The sequence below is a fragment of the Gymnogyps californianus genome, chromosome 1, assembly GCF_018139145.2.
Source record: "Gymnogyps californianus isolate 813 chromosome 1, ASM1813914v2, whole genome shotgun sequence".
NCBI classification, from domain to species: Eukaryota; Metazoa; Chordata; class Aves; order Accipitriformes; family Cathartidae; genus Gymnogyps; species Gymnogyps californianus.
In genome coordinates this window covers 142415343-142435936 of record NC_059471.1, presented here as the reverse complement: position 1 = coordinate 142435936, position 20594 = coordinate 142415343, and the positions used below count along the sequence as shown (strand labels likewise).

The 20594-nt window shown below is 35.2% G+C and overlaps 1 protein-coding gene across 3 annotated transcripts in view; it reads right to left on the bottom strand.

Moving 5' to 3' along the window:
* Positions 1 to 299: 299 nt before the first annotated feature.
* Positions 300 to 20594, bottom strand: part of ARFGAP3 (ADP ribosylation factor GTPase activating protein 3) — a 35661-nt gene continuing 15366 nt past the window's right edge. For 2 of the 3 annotated variants that reach the window (XM_050895618.1, XM_050895626.1), the window contains exons 7-16: positions 20388 to 20444; positions 18536 to 18582; positions 16164 to 16309; positions 12466 to 12591; positions 11751 to 11873; positions 8524 to 8661; positions 7181 to 7304; positions 6065 to 6155; positions 2081 to 2202; positions 300 to 1395 (exon numbers count right to left, since the gene is read on the bottom strand). In XM_050895618.1, the coding sequence (XP_050751575.1) occupies positions 1378 to 1395; positions 2081 to 2202; positions 6065 to 6155; positions 7181 to 7304; positions 8524 to 8661; positions 11751 to 11873; positions 12466 to 12591; positions 16164 to 16309; positions 18536 to 18582; positions 20388 to 20444 (992 nt within the window). In that variant the 3' untranslated portion in view covers positions 300 to 1377. Of the gene's footprint in view, positions 1396 to 2080; positions 2203 to 6064; positions 6156 to 7180; positions 7305 to 8523; positions 8662 to 11750; positions 11874 to 12465; positions 12592 to 16163; positions 16310 to 18535; positions 18583 to 20114; positions 20160 to 20387; positions 20445 to 20594 lie in introns of all 3 variants that reach the window. The other variant, XM_050895607.1, reaches the window with a different exon arrangement.

Here is a 20594-nt window from a genome sequence, read left to right as displayed (position 1 = left end):
ACAAAAAAAAGTTACCAGAACTGAGAATTAGATATGAGGCAGCTAGAAATTAAAAAACAAATACAGCTATACTGTTAACTGTACTTCAACACAGTATTTCAATACAGCAGCTTATTTTCTACCCCAGCCTTAGTGTTTTGATTTCTAAATCACTATAGCAATTTAATAAGAAAGCTAGTTTCACTAACTGAAATTAAAGGCTAATTTTACCAGACCATTGTATAGACAGAATACAGATGGCAGTATTTAGAGAGCTGGAGACTTTACCACATAAAAATTTAATAAAAAAATAAGTTTATATCAATTGTTTTTATTAGGTATCAGCAGTTTACAAATTTGAATTAAGAAATAAAGTTACAGAACAGAATTAGTTTGAGCTCATTCTTGGTTGTGAGGTTTTTTTTCTTTAAGGTCATAATCAGTTTTATACAGGATGTCATCAGCAATAAATTCTAGACTGTCTAAAACACAGCCCTACTATTTCCTCATTCAATATTTCATAATTTATCAAAAACCTAAGATTGTTCTAAACATTTTTAACAAGTATTTAACTAACTACTCTATTAGGCCCTTTATATATTTTAAATTTTTTTTTCAATTTGTACACAATACAGATTTTTAAAAAGCACTTAAGGATTCTATATTGCAGTTTTTTGTAACTTTCAAAACTAGGAATAAATAGATGGTTCCCATGACAAGATGAAATCCACTATTCAATATACCACGTATCTTGTCTTCTCCATACCTCACATCTAAACATACAATTTTCTAGCAGGAATATTGTTTTAAAACACTAATTCCCCATCATTTTAATGCACATCAATTTATGACTGCAAGAGCTTCTACTTCCTGATAAGCGCAGGTTTAACTTAATTCTATATTTTGCTACAGTCCACTAAATACCACCTCGGCATATGCTTAATTTACATTTTCTTCTCCACAGCTCGTAAGACAGTCAGAAGACAAGTTAGGTCTGGCGAGTAAGGATGCAACTGCACTGAGGTTTCTATTAGGAAGCCTCATTTCCAATGTACGCATTCATCCTTCTTTCTCTTTCCTGCCTCACAGCCAAAACCAGTAATAAAATAAAGCTTCCGACATCTAACATTAAGGTCGCTAAGAAATACAAGACTGTAAAGGGGGGGGGGGGGAGCATATGCAATGTAACAAGCTGCTACAAGATTTCTGCTCTGTCAAGATGAAATAACAGTAAGAAGAGGCTGAGCCAGAAAGCTGCACAAGGAAACAAATATGCTGGAACAAGTAAAAACATCAACAGTCTTAAGGCAACCTTCATTCAAATCAGCAGTGTGATTACTTGTATATCTGAAGAGAAATCCTTCTTCAGTGTACTTAATTATGTCGATACTAAAGATGTTATGAACCATATCGATCCTAGAAAAGTAAAAAAACCAGACAGACATAAGTATGTTTTCCATTGAAAGAAATTAGTTTTACTTATATTTGTAAAATAGTAGTTTAATTCTTAAAGACTTAAAGAAAATTGACCAGTGCTTCCAAGAACTGGAGTTTATGGTTAAACTCCAGGATAATTAGCCTGACTTTCAAACACCCGAGAGCTCCCACTGACCTCATACAGGAAATGCAAACTAACTGGAGCATGAAGCATGCTTTACACTATTGAGACCAGCATGTCTTAATTTTGTGCACAAACATGGATCAAAGGTATTACTGTCAAGTCAATTAAAGAGCCAACAGACCTAGATGATTGCTGTAGGTCCCTTCCAACTATTCTATTCTGAGTTATGAATTATTAATACTTTAAAAATAAAGTAACAGCAAAAAACTTCCATAATGGAATTTTTGTTTCAATTGTAAGAAAAGAAATAAACTTTATAAGGGAAAAGGCAAAAAAGATATTCTAAGGAAGGTGAGCTACCAGCTACAGATTTATTTGCAAAAAGATAAAGGTCTACTGTCTACCACGAGAGGTCTACAAAGCTCAAAACCAAATTCATTTTTTTCTCCCTAAAGATGATTCAATGGCAGGATCCATGATACAAAATCCCTACAAAAAGACTTTAACTGATGGTTAATATACTGTAATGTTTTTACTAACCTGTATAGATGTCATGACCCCATTAGCAAGTACAGAAAGTTTTCCAGCCACTGATTTCACTCCTTGTTTAAACTGAGCTATATCAGGAGCTGAAGGCAAGACATTTGTAATATTGTAGCTTCCTAAAAGGAGAACACACACAAGAAGAAAACAGAATTTTATATTAAAAAGCAGCCTTTTTTTCCCCCCTGAAGTACAATATACTTCTAGGAGCACTAAATACCAATGTCTGATCGACACTGTAAAAAACACTAGGCATAGATCTCAAATTTCTTAAATGCATCTTCCTTTTAATTTTTTTCACTTGTTCATAATTCCACCGAGAGTGTCATCTGCTACACTTTGTATTCCCAGCTGAGCAATTCATGTTCAGATAATATATGATTTATTCTGCACTTTAAATCTGCTGCAATTCTATTTGTCTTGTATCCTAAGCAGCTGTTATTACCTTGCAATTTAAAGATGAATGCACTTCAGTGGTGGCAGAAGTAATGAACCCTGTTTGTGTGCATGCATAGGTATGCTTTGCATGCTGTATATACACACATATTTTGCATTAATAAATCTGAGGCTTGGAAAATTCTATAGAAATTATAGTCAAGGTAAGTAAGTTTTAAAACTCCAAAACAAAGCTGGCAATCCAGCCTTCCTTAAAGCCATCATAGTTTGGCCAGTGGCTTCCTTAAAGCCAGTATAGTTTGGCTCTACTGCTATTATGAAAAGTATAGGCCTAAAGATAACAGAAATCAAAGATGTTTCAAAACTAACTGCATGATAAGTATGAACATGCTAACAATTACAATCACCCACTCATATGCGAAAAGAATTACTGGCACGCCTTAATATTAAATACCTGATATTGTAGAAGGCACAAATGGCAGTAAATCAGCATCACAGAACTATGATCTCGGGAATAAATGGGGCTCCTGAGAGGAAGCATCCCAAAACAGACCGTTTTCAAAATGGAGACTGCAATTTGTAGCCTTAATTTAGACACGTAGCCAGCTGATAGTCATGACCAGTTGGGACAGAACTGGTAACTTGTGAGCAGTTACTGAACCTCGGACAAGCTTGTCCAGCCACAGACTGCAACCTGCACAACTGTAACTCCTTTTGACAGCAGCTCCATACAGGACATTGCTACACACTGGCAGCCCTTTCTTCTCCTTTTTTTCTTTTTGAACAGGGGTGGAGGATGAAGAGAGAGAGAACCTGCAGCTCCTCTTTTCATGGGAAATTAAAGGCACCTGCCTCGTTAGCTGGCTGAGAAAGACATTACTGTAGATAATTTGATTTACCTAAGCTAAGTGGCTGGTTCGTAGTGGCAGATGCACAGTCACATTCAGAGAGCTTCCCGCTCCATTCTTTAAAGCTGGCTAGTAGCTCTGTCTACAATGCATGGGCACGCTTGTTTATAGATTATTTTCAAAAATTCACTGTCACTGAGACAGCCCTATTTCTGAACTGTAATTCTGACTTCCTTACGATCTGTTCCACTTATCAAATGCTTCAGCATTTTTGTTATTAAAGTCAGAGTCATGGAAATAAAATTTGCAGATATAAATAACCTGAGAAAAGCTCTAACCACTTCTCAGCCACATGAATTTTCTCATGTTTTCCTGATTACGTATGGTTCTCTGAAAAACTTCTTGTAAATGAGACAGGAAAGCAACTCCTTTTCTTGTGATTTCCTTCACAATCAGCATCTACAAGTCAGTCATGTGACACGCCATCTTTCATAAGCAACAGGTCTGAAATAATGCAAAGTAAAAGCATTTTCTTGCAGCCCCCTCCTTTTGGTAAATAGCTCCTACACTATTCTGTACAAAAGCAAGCATCCCCAAACTGTTCTACCCTAAAATCTCAGCAGTGCTCATAAAAACAACTTTAGATTCAAAGGACATTTTATTCTGGCAGGGACCCCAGAATTACAGCAGCATTTTTGTTGCCAGCCTCCAGTCTCCTGATTACCTTTACTTTATGGAACTAATGATGGCCTTGGCATTAATTCAACACCAGACAAGCTATCAGTGCAGTAAAATTTCTCCAAGAAGGACCACTGTCAAAAGACAGTCTTTGGGCTGGGGGGTGTAACAGAAAGACATGCAGGAAAGGAAGATTCTGTAGATTGAATGTAGTGTGAATTTATAACATACAAACTAATAATTCCTGGTGTATTTCTTCCTCACTATTATTTTAGAGCAGTTAATAACCCACAAAATTTAGCAGAAGTTTAGTTTTTGTAATATAACTTTAAATTTACTGTTGGGTTACATGCCAGTCACAGAGAGTAACTAACCTCAAGTCGCAGGTGGGTATTTTTCATCCCATTATTAGGAATCTCTGCATTCCCCCACAAGCCCCAAGAACCTTTCCAAGTGGTCAGTGATGAATAATCGTGTGTGCACAGTTCACGTACATAGAGTAAACATTATATAATTGCCTCTAAGTACCCTTATTCAGAATATGGCGAGAATTTTACCACATATATATGTATGTGTACATAGAAAAGCCATTCATATATATACACACACACACAGATATCACATCACACAATTTGCCCCATCTTTAACTTATATTTACCTTTTCCTAGTTCATTCTCTTATTCATTACTGTGTAAAAGCCCACACATTACAGAAATTAAAGGAAAAATCAATTAATTCCATATAAAATAATTTATATGCAAAAGAATTAAAAGAAAAAGAATGAAGAAAGTTCTAGTCAACAATAGATAACAAAATAATATTTGTTATCACAATCCCATGTATTATCGAAAACAGTTTACAAATTCAGAAAGAAACACCATTTCTTTGCTTATGTTCCCCACATCTTTTTAAGCACAAGTATGACACCATGTTGCAAATACTCTTTCAAGTGGCTAAAGTAAGTTACTGCGATTTCTGCTTTATGTCTCCTCCCCTCCTTAATTTTTTTTTTTTTTTTTTTTTTTTTACATTTCAAATGACTACAATCCAGCTTAAGTAACTGGTAACAGGAGTTATTTCTCTACTAGCCAGTGTATTCAAAACTTGCTTTCAGGGGATCAAAACTGAACAGTCACATGGTTGGTTTTTTTCCTCCAACTTTTCCAAAGTTCAATCAGATGCTGCATACTGTTTGCTTTTCCAGCCTATTTATATAATTACTCACAGATTTCAAGTTCTTCAATAATTCTTTTTTTTCCATTTCTACACAAGTTAAGGAATGAAACCCGACTCATCAAGTCAGTAGAATGATCCAGCATTTCCTACCTTTTCTATTTCACATTATTGCACTATCCAAAAAGGGTGTTGGAAAGAAAACATGAGAGATTTTCAATAGCCTAAGGGGCTACTTTTCAGTCAATCTTCTTCCTTTTTAATTTGATGAACTATACTCTCCAATGTAAGGTGTTCCAACAAATCTTTTAAATAGACAAACCAGTTGAAAGATTTCCTTAATAATTTGGGAAGACCAGTGTTAGAAGCAGATATCCTGATGAATGGATATGCCGTGCAACAGACTACATGGGAATTTCAAGGCCACTAACATTTTATTAAAGATTCTTCTTAGATTCAATATTATTATGACAGCTATTTTCACATATATAAATAAGTCACTTATGGTAACTTATCAGAAAAACTACCTGATAGTCAATTTAGGCGTTACCTCATTTGTTTTTATAACAAAATATTACAGTTTTCCTTTGATAAAAATTATTTACAATATAGTTAGTCTATTATTTGCAACAAGTCACATAAAAAACCAGTATAAAATACTGAACTTACTGAACTGAAAATACAGAACTTGAAATTTAAGAAATTAATTTTTTTTTAAATAATGACTACACCTGTTATGCTTGTTTGACCTATTAGCAATACTAATGCATACTGCACTTTGCACACTTGTTGCAGAATACGACAGCTAGCTGATAGTGTAACTGGAAGCAGAGTACAGGAGCATATTCACCACATGATAAAGTTTCTCACTCTGTTCAATATGTACCTGTTGGTTGTTTTTTCTGATCTTCAAACAAGTCAGCTGAACTTATAGATGAGCTTCCAGAAAGTCTTTCTAGTCGAGCCCTTGCTTCATACTAGAAAAGAATTGAGAAGAAAAAGTATTGTTACACTATGCTGTCATCTTTCGAGGTCATGTCAGATAATTCATGAGATTATAGATACAGTTTTAGAACATACAAATCCAGCTGAAGTTGACCATTCTGAAAGTTGTTTCCGTTTTGTAGTTTTCACATGACTTACATGGTGTGAGTTTGTCATAATCTCAACTCATTTCTGAGCTGATCAAAGAGTGACATTTATCATTGCAACACCAAGAGGCCTACTCACTGTTAGCTACCCTAAAATTGCTGAAAAACTATGCAACCATTAAAAACAACAACTAAAAAATGTGAAATGGAGCGGTTGGGTAGGATAAGGAAAAAGCACTGCAGTTACCATCACGTTAACCCTTCTAATCACATGATGCTTTTAATTCAACTTTTTCTGAGTTCCCTGGGAATGGTAATACATTGATCATGTTTTTTTACATTATTCTTTACATTGTTAATTTTTCATTAAAAATAGATTTCTTTAAAACGATCCCTTGCCTCCAAAATGCAACATAATATTGATCTGGTTTTTATTTCTAGGCCGATTCAATTACATGTCATTTGTTGAACAATTTATCTGCTTAGTTAGCCTTACAATAGTAATGTTTCCATGTAACAAATACAGAGGGGACAGCTGTTTTAACAAAGGTTTGTTGGCATCAGTTTGGGTATTTAGAACAAATGAAGTAAGCCGTCACGCAGCATCAGGCTGATTCTTTCAAAAATAAAGACTGCTGAATCATAGTCTACCACTTCTATCAGAGAAGAATGATGTTGGAGGTAAGGTCCTACTTGCAGCTGCAACTCCTTAAAATGAAATACTAAGCTATCAGAGTTATCAGAAACTTGTACATTTCTATCAAACAAATATTCAAGTGGACATAGTTCTATAAGCTTACTAATTCTACCAATTTTAACTATTTATTGCCTTCTCTTTATACAAGAACACTATGTTTACAGTCAAAGAATATTTTAACATTCAAAAATATTTATCACTGCTTTCTACTTACATCAGCATGATCTTGCCTTCCAAAATACATGTCTGATGAAATTGCTTTTACATTGCCAAATTTTTTTTGTGCCTCATCTGTGTTTAAAGATGGTTCATATTCAGGCTTACGACGAGATGCAGGCCTAAAAGAAAAATAAACTGCATTAGTGATCATAACTTTTATTTACATCATGGCAGAATGCAATAAATCAAACAAGAAGCACTATCATCTTTGCTCTGTGAAGCCGAAAAGTATAATAGTGGGGTTTTTTTAAATCAAAATCAAATCAGTATCAACCCAGGATAAAGAAATTCAGACAACTAAGTTCATATAGCAGCAAATAAAATTTCAGTGACAGTTTTACAAGATGGTGAACATATAGTATTTCAAATTCATTAATCTTGTATCTTTATTTTCAGAGTTCATTTAAAAAGCAAGCTAAATTATGTGAACATGGACAGAATATCTCTACAAAACCTCAAAAAACCCAAAACACAATGTCAGTGAAATTCAGATTTAAATGTAATAGCACAAAAAGGTTCAACATCATTTGAACTGCCACTGCCTTCCACCTCAAACATACATATTTGACACTTGCCTTTTTTTTTTTTTTTTAAAGTAAATGTATTCAAATAAGGAAGTAATAGTGTTATGGACATGAACCCCTATTTTGTGTAATATGCATCACTGGTCCACTCTTTAGGAAACAACAGAACATGCTTGTGTTAAAAAAAAAAGTTGTACTTAAGTGGACAAACTGCATTTATAGGTAAATGAAAAATACAGTTTTAAGTAAGAAGAACAGAAGCAGAAAACACCAACCGAGCACACAAAACCCCACATTCTTACATTTTCCACTTGATTACAAAGATAAAAACACAGTTGTCAAGGAAGAAATAAATTCATTTTTTATCTGATCTGTTGTTTGCAAGTATCTTCAGTACCTTCATCCTAAAGCTGAGTACCCTACAGTTTCATTCATTTGGTAACTGGGTTCTCTCTGGTTCATTAGGCAATAAACAAAGCAAGTAAAGCAAGTATGCTCTCAGAACAGTGCAACTATTTTAGTTTCTCTCCACATCTTTGGTTTACTTCTTTTTTTGCTGAAACACTTTGGAAATTACCTCTAGTACATACACTGTACAGCACTGAGCAAAACAGACAAGTGCTTAAAATGTAAATAGGAAATTCATCCAGGAAGTCCTCTGACTGCTGATTAAAGTTACGGCCAAATTCTTCTTCTAGACTGAAAAAAATCCCACTACTATGACCAGGACTCAAATCATATTAACAAGCTTGGACTTTCTGTACAAAAATCAGTTAGGTTTTCTTTCAGTTCTTATAGTTCTTTCAGACTATACCTGTCTGAAAATCCTGTACTTTTTGAAGTTAACATTATATCAACATCTCTACTATTATTTTCTTTCTTCCAAAAAGAATCTGAATTGTCATCCCATTTAGAGAAAGTGCTGCTCCTCAAATCTGAAGAATCATAGTACCTAAAATAAAAGAAGAAAAAAAAGTATTGAAGAAGTGGGAACTTTATATTGTTAGATAAATATTGCTATAATAAGTGTTCACTAGCAAGTAAGTTTTCAGCACAATGATAGTTGTCAGAGAATAATCTGGATTTCATAATATTGGTTAGAAGCTTTGTACAGTTGAATCTAATGGATTTTTGGTTTTTTTACACATGCATTTAACTGACTGAAAAGTTCGGCCTTTCTTTAGGCTGGATATGGTCATGAATATGTAGTGGACTGCCTGAAAGATATAGTTCCACCAAAACCAGCAAAGTTCTCATTACTTCAAAGTATTACATCTTTAGTATCAGGCAAAGCACTGGGAAGAACATTGTCAAGATACCTGGCTGGTTGAAGAGCAACCCTAAGAAAACTTCAGGATGGACCCTCCGAGCAAGGCACCATGACAACCCTACAAGGCAGTCTGCTCATAAGGGCCTGGTGCTCTTGACACTCCATGCTAAGATACCAGCTATGAAAAAAGCCACCACAACTTTCAAGGCACTGAACGCTCCAGAGATCCAAAAGCACCCAATTAACCCATGGCGTCCATTTGTGCTGTAGTTTCACATGGGGCAAAGTCTTCTAACTAAGGGGCTGATATTGGCTAATCTCACAGTTCCATACGAGTCAATCTGTAAGCTATGCAAGCAGAGAAACTGCTCCCATTTTCTGAGGCATCAACATAGTTCAGAACAGTAAGAAAAGCCCTTGTCTCTGGTTCTGTATATTTTTTTTAATACAAATATTAAGTACCTCTGAGTTTTGTAACATGTTTTATTAAAACAATGCTAAAGAACATATTTCGTGAAAGTGAGTCTTAATTTAATATGACAATCTTCTCTTGCATATCAAAACTGCAGGGAAAACAGAAAGAAAAGGAAAAAAAAAAAAGGCATGTTTGTCAATTCTGGTGGTACGTTATCTTCACCTTTTCCCCTTTGATTATCTACACATATCTAAACATATATGGAAAATACTTGGGAAAAAACACTATTAAAATGCCAAAGATTAAGAATTTCCCTTTGTGGTTAAATAAACTTTCTTAAAGTTTGGATATGACCAGGATAGGGAATAAGATGATCAAAACGACAGGAGGCTAGCAGAATGGAATCATTCAGCAGAACAAGCACGGGATATTGAAGTCTGCATCTGTATTTTGTGAAAAGTACTCTTTAAAAAAAACATTCTCCATGTTTGTGTTATGAATAGTCAGGACACTCGTTTTTGCAGTTTATGAGAAATGTGACACCTTCAGCAACAAAGTCTCCCACCACTGCACATGGAAAATAGCAGGGACAGATCTGGAATGAACTTCTACAAAAAGCAGGATTCTCTCCCCTTCTCTCCTGACAGACAAAAAGAAGCCACAAGATCTTTGTAAGTTCCATATGGATGTGTAATAACAAACAAGGTGTTTATATATAGATGAAGCTATCCAATCTCACAATGGCCATCAAAACCATGGGATGGGGCGGGTGCTACAAGAGCTGATTTGAATAAAATGACGTATTTTCTCCATCCTTCCCTCTCAGATTTTCATAACTTTGCAAAATACTTTGTATTTGGGGGGCAGGGGGGCAGACGGAGAAAGAAAAACTACTTTTAATAGAAAATAAAATTTTACATTGTTATGTTAACAAAGATTTTATTAATTGTAGCAAAAAGAAAAATAAAAATCCAAGGTTTTTGAGAGGCCTCAATTATATGTGTAAATCTTGAGACATTTAGCTTGCTTAGTTTACAGATACTTATCACCACTCTAATATCCAGCATGATTATTTTGCTTTTGGGCATATATTAAGATGATATTAAAACTACTTTACCTCTGTTTCAAAGTCACAGCTTGGAAAAACGGACAATAACCACCTTACAAACCTTACCAAGTCCAACAATCTGACTTTGTATGTTCTTTAAAGAGAATGAATTTGTATACCAACTCCAATTAGATTCTACTGTTGCTATAACTAGAAAAACAAGAGCCGGGAACAGCTAGGTTACAATTTGTCTTCTAGTTATTGAACCAAAACACATTAAAAAGCCTCTTCCATAATTTATCCTTTGCCTGCTAGTAGGCTTATGAATAATTTGAGAGCAGTAACAGTTCTTTTCAAGGATCAAATAGGGAAGCACTGAAATGATACGTTTTATTTTACAAGACTGTTGCCAGTTTACTTGGTACCACATTTGCCATTCTGCCACTAGTGATTACACTACAAAGTAACGACACAAAAGCCTTTGTGTTTTTACTTGCCTGTCTACAAGTAATCAGGTACAATTTTTCATGTTTCTGTGGCACCAATCCAATAAAGGCAGTTTATAAAAGCAACACCTGTTTCTATCAGTCCAGAAACAGCTGTTTCATTGCAATTAGTGTCTGTAGGATTAGTTATTTTATTTCTCCCTCCCAACAGCAGTATTTTATGATTTGCATTGCATTCATACTCTGATCAAAAATTTGTCAATTATTTTTTGCTTACATTTTATATTCAAATACATACAAGTCTATCAAATAAGACTGCAGATATCTACACAATACATCCAACACACAATATGGCATGCGTCCAGTTAAAAGACTGATGCAACTGTAGTATATCTAGTATCAGACTTTGATACTTGTTTAATTTTAAGTTGAAAGTTGAAGACAGTACCACAAAAAAGAAAAAACAAACAAACAAACAAACAAAAAACCACGAATGAACACAAGTCATTCTGACAAAAAAAATCAGTGGATTTGGTATATAACAAATAAAAGCTTATATGGCAACTGTCTGTGCAAGTAAAGACTAGACCCTGAACAAGACAAAACCTGTAAACACATAATTCACACTACCTTCTCCTCAGAAACAGTAACTCCTCTTCTTTATAAATATATCTGTCATCAAGGTAAGGTCAACTATTTCACAGCTTTGCTAATTCAGATGTCCCCTGAAAATATGCTAAGTGTGTAGACACATCCAGTTCTCTTCTGTTTTCATCTTAAGTTCCAAATATATTGTGTATATTCGAATACGTAACTTGTATATACTTCTACCTCCACCTAAAATAAAAAGCTTATACATTACCTTGAACTAGAAGAGAAATACGAGTCTTCTACATCATCAGTGTACTTTTTCTTCGGCTTTCCAATTGCAGGTGTTTCCTGCTCTATTGTTTGCATATCTGAGGTGACTGAGTGAGAAATGCCACTGGGAACAGGAAGAAAATAAGTATGTAAAGAGATGACAAAGCTCACACCCTAAAAAAAAAAAAAGAAATGAAATCCCAAATCTAGTTTCTGAAGCTTGCTGATAAAGCCCAAGCTATACAAACATTTAAGAAGGAGAGAAAACAAAACAAAACAACAAAAAACCAGCCCTGGAAAACTCAACTGTAGTTCTCTGAAGTAGTGACAGGACTTCTGAACACACAGACCATTCCAACAGCTGGAAAACACAGCAATGGGACTTTGTCAGAGTTTTGGCTTGTAAAAGACAGACTATACGTAGGTTGGTACTGTTCACTGAAAACATCCTGACTACCTTCCTCACAGTCAGCTAATGGAGGCAAACACCGTACAGACATCCTACAATTTAGGTTAACACCTGTCTGGCAGGTTAGAACTTAAATCTATCAGAAGCAATCCTGCCCCTTTGCCCTGACAAATACTAGATTCTTTGATGATATTGTTTAAGCTTCCATAACACACTTTAGTATATTTTTTCATTTCCTAAGTAAAATGAAGGATAACTGCATAAAGCCACAGAGTATTTTAAATACAGTTTATAGAACTTCACATACCTTCTGCTGCTGCCAAATCCCATGCCAAGTCTCTCCAATTCATTTTTCTTCTTACCAGATAGATTTAACTTTTCTTCTTTTGTTTTAATATCAAGATCTCTGTAGGCCAACCGTAAAGATGATACACTAGAACAAAACATACAGTTAACATATAACTGTAAAATGCTACACTGAAGGCCCAACCCAATAATACTGGTAGAAAATTAACAATATATACTGTAGCACTGTATTTTGTATGTTCTATGTTTACTGAAAATATTCATTATTAATCGGATTAAATTCCACCTATAAGGACGGAAGAAAGCCAGTAGAGAAGACTGTCTAAACGGTACCCCAGTCTGTGTATGAGCAGGCAGTTTTTTTCAAAACGAATGTGAAACATGCTACTGCTAAAGTTCAGGACACAGTTTTGCATCACCATTAAGTTAATTCGAAAAAGTCTTTTTCCCACAGTCCTAATTCTATGTGATACCAAATAATTGTCAAAATTATCCAACTCTGACATACTACAGTACTATGGTATTCATGATATAATACTAGTACTGTTTTCCCCTAATGCGCAGCTTGGCCCTGCTACATCTCCCTCCCTTCACCCCTTTCATCCTAGGGGTTTTAACACTCGCTATACATAAACTCTTAAGACAAGTGCTAGAGGTAGACCGCACTTCTTTATTGATGCTGCCCTTCCCTGTGCCCAAAAAGGTGTCTCAGAAGAGAGAAGGAGAGTGTCTTTGTACTCCCAAAATGGAATATATTCTGTATTATGGAAACTTTGAAGCATCCAAAACTTATCATTTTCTGCACAGCTGACAACACATTTTGTCATCTGAAACATCCTCACAGTTCAGATAGAGTAAGCTGTCTTTCTGAGGTGCCATGAACCTTCCTATACCTCAAAACAATCTTAACTACTTTCTAGTAATACCAGTGTAGCAGAGACAGAGGTTTTTAATATTGATTACAGAATTGCAGAAGCACTGCTTAAATTTAATTTGTTAGGTTAAAAGGGATACAAATAGTAATTTTAATGAGCAACGCAGCAATATTGTAATCCATAAGTTGTGACTGGCATGAAGTACAAAGGAACACTATCAGAAAAAAGGTAAATGAGAATTAGGATGCTGCTGGCAGACGTCCTGCTGCAAGTAGAAAAGGAGTCTGAAAATGCTTGTAACTTTCCATCCATTTTGTGCAGAAGCAGGAATGAAAAGAAAACAAGTTTTTGACCAAGGAGTATTTTCTTCCAGTGTGTCTCCTAACTATTTGATTACTGAAACAGGCTCTTCCTGGCTTGGTTTTTTCTGGTCCCAGGCATACTGACTTAACTTTAACCAAGAGTACAAGATGCCCCTACCAAATTCATACCCTGCTGGTTAGTGCATCTCCTGCAAGACAGGAGCTGTGTGGCTGAACCTGTTAGAATGAAAAGGGTACAGCATCTGGTCTTCCTCCTTCACAGACAACAGATGTAGGTACCAGCCTGCTATAAGGAACAGGACATCACTCCTCCACTGACGAGGCATTTCAAAAAGTAGGAGAGCCAACTCAGTCTTGTGATGATTAGGTATCCTTTGATTGGGGCTTTCAGAGGACTTGGAGCCAGAACTAAAAAATCTCTACATCTTATGTTCAGATGCTTATAACAGCAGAAGTCAGACACAAACCAGGATGCATCTGTGGAATGACTTTTGAAACCAATAAAATCAGAAAAATATATCTTCAAAGCACAGAGTATGTTCAGGGACATTTTAAACCAATTCTTACAGTTTAGGACCGACTGCTACACACAAAAGTGAAAACGTTCTCTAAAATTCAACTTGAAACTGCTACTGATAAAATCTACCCAGCACTTTAAGTAGAAAGATTAGCAGCCCATCTTATGAAATCCGTTTTATGAACATCAAAAATCTTATTTGCTGTTGATTAAAACAAATAGGGATACTGATCAATTTTTTTAAAGTAACTCCAGTTATCTATTCTCTTGTCAGTGCACAGCAGAAAATAAAGAAACTATGTACCAATTATAAAATCACATTTTAAGTTTTAAGTCTCAGGACTCTTTCTCCTTCTAAGTACTAGACTACAAAAGCATCACTTCCATTCCCGCCACGTAACAAAGCCACACTGAATTAATTTACTAAAGGTCACTACTCAAACTTTTAAAATTAAAACCGCTACGCAAATTAGTTGGAAGCAAATGCAATTTTAAAAGTATTCACCCTTCTTTAATTTTGGTATATACTGCCATCTACAGTTAAAAATCAAAAAAGTTAATCTCAAGGGCAATACAGTTATCTTGCCTCTACTGGGACTGGATCCATAAACTGAAGTGCATGTGCACCTCTCAGGTTTGCAGACATTCTTAGAGGGTTCTGGCCACTGCAGAAAGGTTGCACCAACCCCATACTAAAGGTTGCCTTGGATCTATATAGATTTATACATTTCTGACACAAAAACTGAATCACTACGTGGGACTTTCTTCCAAACTGAATTATTTCATTAAAGATAGTATCATTAAAGAATAATACTAAATAATAATGAACAATCGTTTTTCTTGTTATTTAGTAGTCTGTTCCTCCTCCTCATTCTATTGGTAGTTTTTGGCAATCACTGAGAAGCATGACTTTGTGGTAAAAATACTTCAGGAAAAATGAATGATCCCCTTGTGATTAGTATTTTTGATGCACACAAAACATCCATTTCTGCAGAGGCTACATAAAAGTGAGCAAAGGAGTAGGGAGGAGATTATACACCAAAGAGCTTGGTACCATGAGCTCCAAGTGATCCTGTAATTATGTAATAATTCAGAAAATTTCTCAATAGGTTATAAAAATTACACATCTTAGCACTTAAGAGAGGATGTTAAGCTTTACAACAGTAAAAGTGTACACTAACCAACCCTTTAATAGTCTAATTTTGATGACAACTAACCAAATGTTAAAAACCAAAAACATGTAGCAGAGAAACATAGGAGAAGGAACCAGAAACAGCACCCTCTGAGCTTCAGAGCTGAGTATTTATTAATTGAGATGGACTAAGATTCGAGCCCTCAGACAAAAATATTCAAAGGGGTTTGGTGAAAATGAAGGCAGTTCCAGTACAAAACAGCTGAAACTTAAGCAGGCAATGCTAGCCATACTTAAACTACCCCCTGCCTTCAGCATAGAAACACTTACCCAGTAAGTACAAATAAAGCTGAATATTTGTATGTTCCCTATGCTCTTAGAAAGACTGTTTTAAATAGTATTTAGTTCACTACACCAAAACAAAATAAACTGGGTAACCAGCATGGGGTAAAGAAAGTTCAGGAGGCAAGAGTCTTCTGTGGTAATACTTAAATTTAACATATTTTAGATTTATTTCACATTTTATTTATATATAGCAGTAGAATATCTCCTTATTTTCTGTGTTAAATAAGAATAACACTAAGGTTATTTTTAAAGATAGCATTGGGCTCTTTCTACAGTAAATCATCAACTGCAGAAACATACACTTAATGGCAAAAAAAAGGGCAATGGGGGAATTACTGTTTGGCCCACCTCATCCACATTTGGGTTTGTTTTTTTTTTAAAGCAACAACTGAAGTTTTATTTGCATGAGCTAATCTCTGGTAGTATTTAAAATGTTGACAATTACTTCATTAACATGAAATTAGGCTTCATGGTTTACCATTATATATATATATAATTCATACTTACAGTGGCTCTTCCTTCTCAGTTTTCTTACTGCTATGAAGATCCTCTTGTTCCTTCATTTTATCTACAGCTTGTGCTTGTTTTTCAATCTCATTAAAGCTTTGACTGCTCACTTTTTGTGCCCCCAAACCACCTTTTTTGGCACCGAGCTTGATTTATTGAAAAACAAAAAAAAAAAAGCCCCAACATTATAACTGAGACAATCACCTCAACTGACTTAACAGTCAACTTTGAAAGCAACAGCAAACACTATACTCTGTTCGGGAGCATATGCAAACAACAATGAAAATCTGAGGCAGAGAAAATATTTTTTCATGTTTTGGCCCTCTACATGCTGCTTCTACTAACTCTTACAAATTTAGTTAGCTCTGCAGCCAAGCATCACAGGGTAATGAAACTATTATAGTTTTAATTGTTCAGAGGTTGGCATGTTCAAATAAATATTATAATATATAGCACAACTTTAGTTTCTTAATAATGACTGTTGCATAGGAATAACATAATAAAATTTGATGCAATGGACCCATTTGGTGCTCGTTCACTTAGTTCACAATTTACATTTAGAAGTGGCAAAGATTCTTGAATTAATTCTCACTGGCCAGTGCTACTGTGTTATCTTAATTAAGTATTGATTTATTCATATTTTTAATAAACATGTACATAGGTATTTACTGATTTATGGTAGGAGAGCAACATACAAGTTTTGTATATACATGTATGCATGATCAGCCTTTGCATGTGACAAAGCATCGTAAACTTTTTTTAGATAAACATGTCAGCTGAGAGGTTCTCATTTTGCACTCGTTCTTTTAAAATAATTCTATTTCTAGTTCATATTACTTCAACAAGGGATACATATTCTTTCATTCTGATTATCAAAGATTTAAAAAATACTTAATACTACAAATATGAATAGATACAATGATGCTGATTCAGACGGTGGCACAGCACTCACACTGCTGTTCTTAGTCTCCCGTGTGTTCAATTCCTCATCTGCAACACTGCAGCAATATTAATTTTCACAATGCATTTACTCAACCTTTTAACACTTTAAAGTCTTCATGTAAAAGCTCTGGACTACATACATACAGTTTTAGGCTCTGACACTACAGTTCACAAACTGTACGTGCACCTGTGAACGCAGTTATGTTGTTCTTACTGTAAGGGAACATACCTGCATATACCACTTAAGAGTAAGAAATTCCTCTTGCGTATTAGGGCCCTCTAGTGGGAGCAAGAAATAATAGGTTTCAACCTAAATTAATCTGCTCCAATAACCTTCAAAATCTTTTGCCATATGATAGCCCAGACTTAAAAGGAAGTGACTCCCTGTAACATATTGTCATCCTAATAGCCTAACATTAGGGCTATTTTCTTGGGCCTCAAGAGCCATACATTCAAAACCTAGCTTTTCCTAGCTAACTTAACTTGAGCTGTTACTCAGTTTTCTTTCTTACTCAGTTTTCAGGTTCCTTGAACCATCATTCTGAGATACTCAACTCTCCTCATGCCTTCTTTACAGAGACCAGATGCCTAAGAAAGTGCTAAGACCCCATCCAGAAAGAAGTCTGTAAACTATCTTGAAACTATCTTGAATTGAATGCAGCTGTAAGTTATCTACAAATACAACCAAATGCCATACTGCTGTGTGGTATGAGATGAGGACTCCTCCAGAAATACAGATTTCAATGTCTCACACTCACCTTGTATTGACAGATTATGCCATACATGCATATTTAGCCACTCAAAAGTGCTATTGGAACTCCCTCTGTTTTCAGGATTTGCTACAAAAAGATCTCAGTGCCAACTAACTTAGGTGAAAGCCTGAAGAAGCCCTGCAACCCAGTATCAGCAAGTGAGAAGAAAGTTACAGGGCATCAGTGGAGTTGCAGGGACAACGGTTGTGAAAAGAACTGAAGAAAAGTGGGATACAGACTTTGACATCAATACATGCTTTGACATTTTTATTTTACTCATTTTTGAAAAAATATCACCTGCTGTTCAGGTCCAGACAGCACAAAGAAAACGACGCTTGGATATACATGTGGAAATCTAGACAGTTCAGTGAGCTATGTACACGTAAACAGACTTAGAATTTATCTGAGGTCAGAAAACAACCCACAGATCTGAAGCACTCTACTACATAATAACAGTAACCTGTTAGACAAATTCATCTTAACAATAATCCATTTTCAAACAGACCATTGGCTGTTTTGATATAGAAACGGTTTTCAATTCCATTTTAGTTTCATAAATTGTTACCGATACAAGTACTGTTTAGTGCTACCTTACATAATACGTTTCCATACTGCAATCTCCATATTTCTGGAGATCTATAATACAGTCAAAAATACGCATTATTTATATACACTTACCCCCTTCTTAGCTTGATTTGGCTTCTTTTTTATGAAGGTGGTGTTCTCTGCAAGGATTAAATGTACATTACTTGACATACAATTTTATTAATTCCAGAACTGCAGAAGATAATTTCCACATATCAGCCTCAAAATAGTTTTTGGAATTTATTTTAATGCCTTGAAATTAATTGAAATTTTAATGCTTGATTACAGTTTCTACACTAAGAGACTGAAATACTAAACTGAGTTACAGGGAACAGAGCTGTGAGTATCTCCAAGAAAATGTGGGAAACTGCCTCTGATTGAAGATATGGTATCTCTTGCAAATACATAATAGGAATAAAATTACAGCTCAGTTTTCAGTTGTAGATACCTGCTAGTAAACTGAACAAGAATGCAGGACTTGCTATTCTGAATCAGACTAGAGGTCCACCTGATCCCATACCATTTCCAAGATGAATTGTCTCCTGGATAGAAAGGTATTGGCTATGTTTAAACCCACCAACAATACAGATAAAACATACCTGTATTATCATAAACAAAATCACAAGCATTATCAAAGGTGACAACATACTCTATCACGAGATTGAACAGCTTTGTTCCATTGCCTAAGTATTGAGAGTCTACCTTTATACATAAAATTTGAAAGTTCCAGCCTTAATGCTTTATATTAAATCTCAAAAGATAGAAATGAAGCTACATTCTGCTCTGCACAAAGTCTAACAAACTCCTAATCTTGATGTTTTTAATGAGACCCTAATAAGACTCACTACATTCTGTAAGGCACTGTATTGTGCCTTCTTGACAGCTACCCTGAGTCAGGGTAAATCTCCCACAATCAAAAGTTTTCAATCAACAACTCCTATTGAATGCTTGTACATACAGAAAAATTGGTTTGAGCTGAAATTTAGTTGGAACCAGGCATACATAGAACAGAGATTCTTCACATAAGATAGAACTTGTGATGTCCAAAACAAACAAGAAAAGCACTTGTTTTATGAGAACATGTGTTAAAGATACAAATAAGAAAACCAGGAATTGTATGTGGTTAACTATTTTTCCTAGTCTCCAGCTCTCAAAAAAAAACCCAACACCAAAACCAAACCCCAAACCAAGTGAATATAAAAACAGTGATGAAGATCATACCTTCCTGAAGTACTGAGTTACTCCCAGCTACCACTTCTTTAGTACCCCTGCGCTGCTGAGAATCAAAACTCTTTATTCTCAGAAACCTCCTCCTGCAGGATGATCCTCAAAATAAATCACTGATGTATTTTATTCTATTCTATTTTCCTCAACTTTTTTTTACTTATTTATAGTATGATACACTCTTCAGTGTTAAGTAAATTAAGACTTGGGACACTGAAGATACTGTATTACAAAACAAGATTTTTCCAGTCTAAATTTTTATGTTCAGTTTTCTGAAAAGGGAGCAAAAACTACCTCTAGATAGAAAGACTGATCTATTAGTACAAGATGTGTTTGCTTAGCGTAAATAATAGGCCATTAATCACAGTACAATGCTCTATTCCACCTGTGTGCTTTAAATGCAGAACTTAAAGCAGTCTAACAGGAGATGTAAAACATTAATGGTCACCTTTATTAGGTGTGATACCTGTAGCAATTAAATTCATCAGGTCAGCTACGATAAGATAGATAAAACCAGAACAACACTGACTAAAACTAATTTCTTGGAAGGAGTACACTGTTCAACAGAAGAAGTTGTAATACAAATTCAGATGTTTCAACTAACTCATGCACACTGCTATTAAAGTAAGAATTCCGCATCTCTTCCCCGTCATACATTCTCTGTATAAATGAATATTTAACTACATTATACTGGCTGCTATCTTATGCTTACACTGATTACCTAATGCAGCTTTTGGTGACGTACTAAGGCAATCGACACTTGGTCCATGTTCTGGTCCTAAAACATAATGAGTAACAAGGGTAAGAATGTCAGAAGGCTCTTTAGAATGCTTAAAATACCAAAACACAACTCTCTCTACTCAGGGCGCTGTCTGACACATATAGTGTAATGTGTTATTTCTATCACAGCTTTACCAGCTACTAAAAG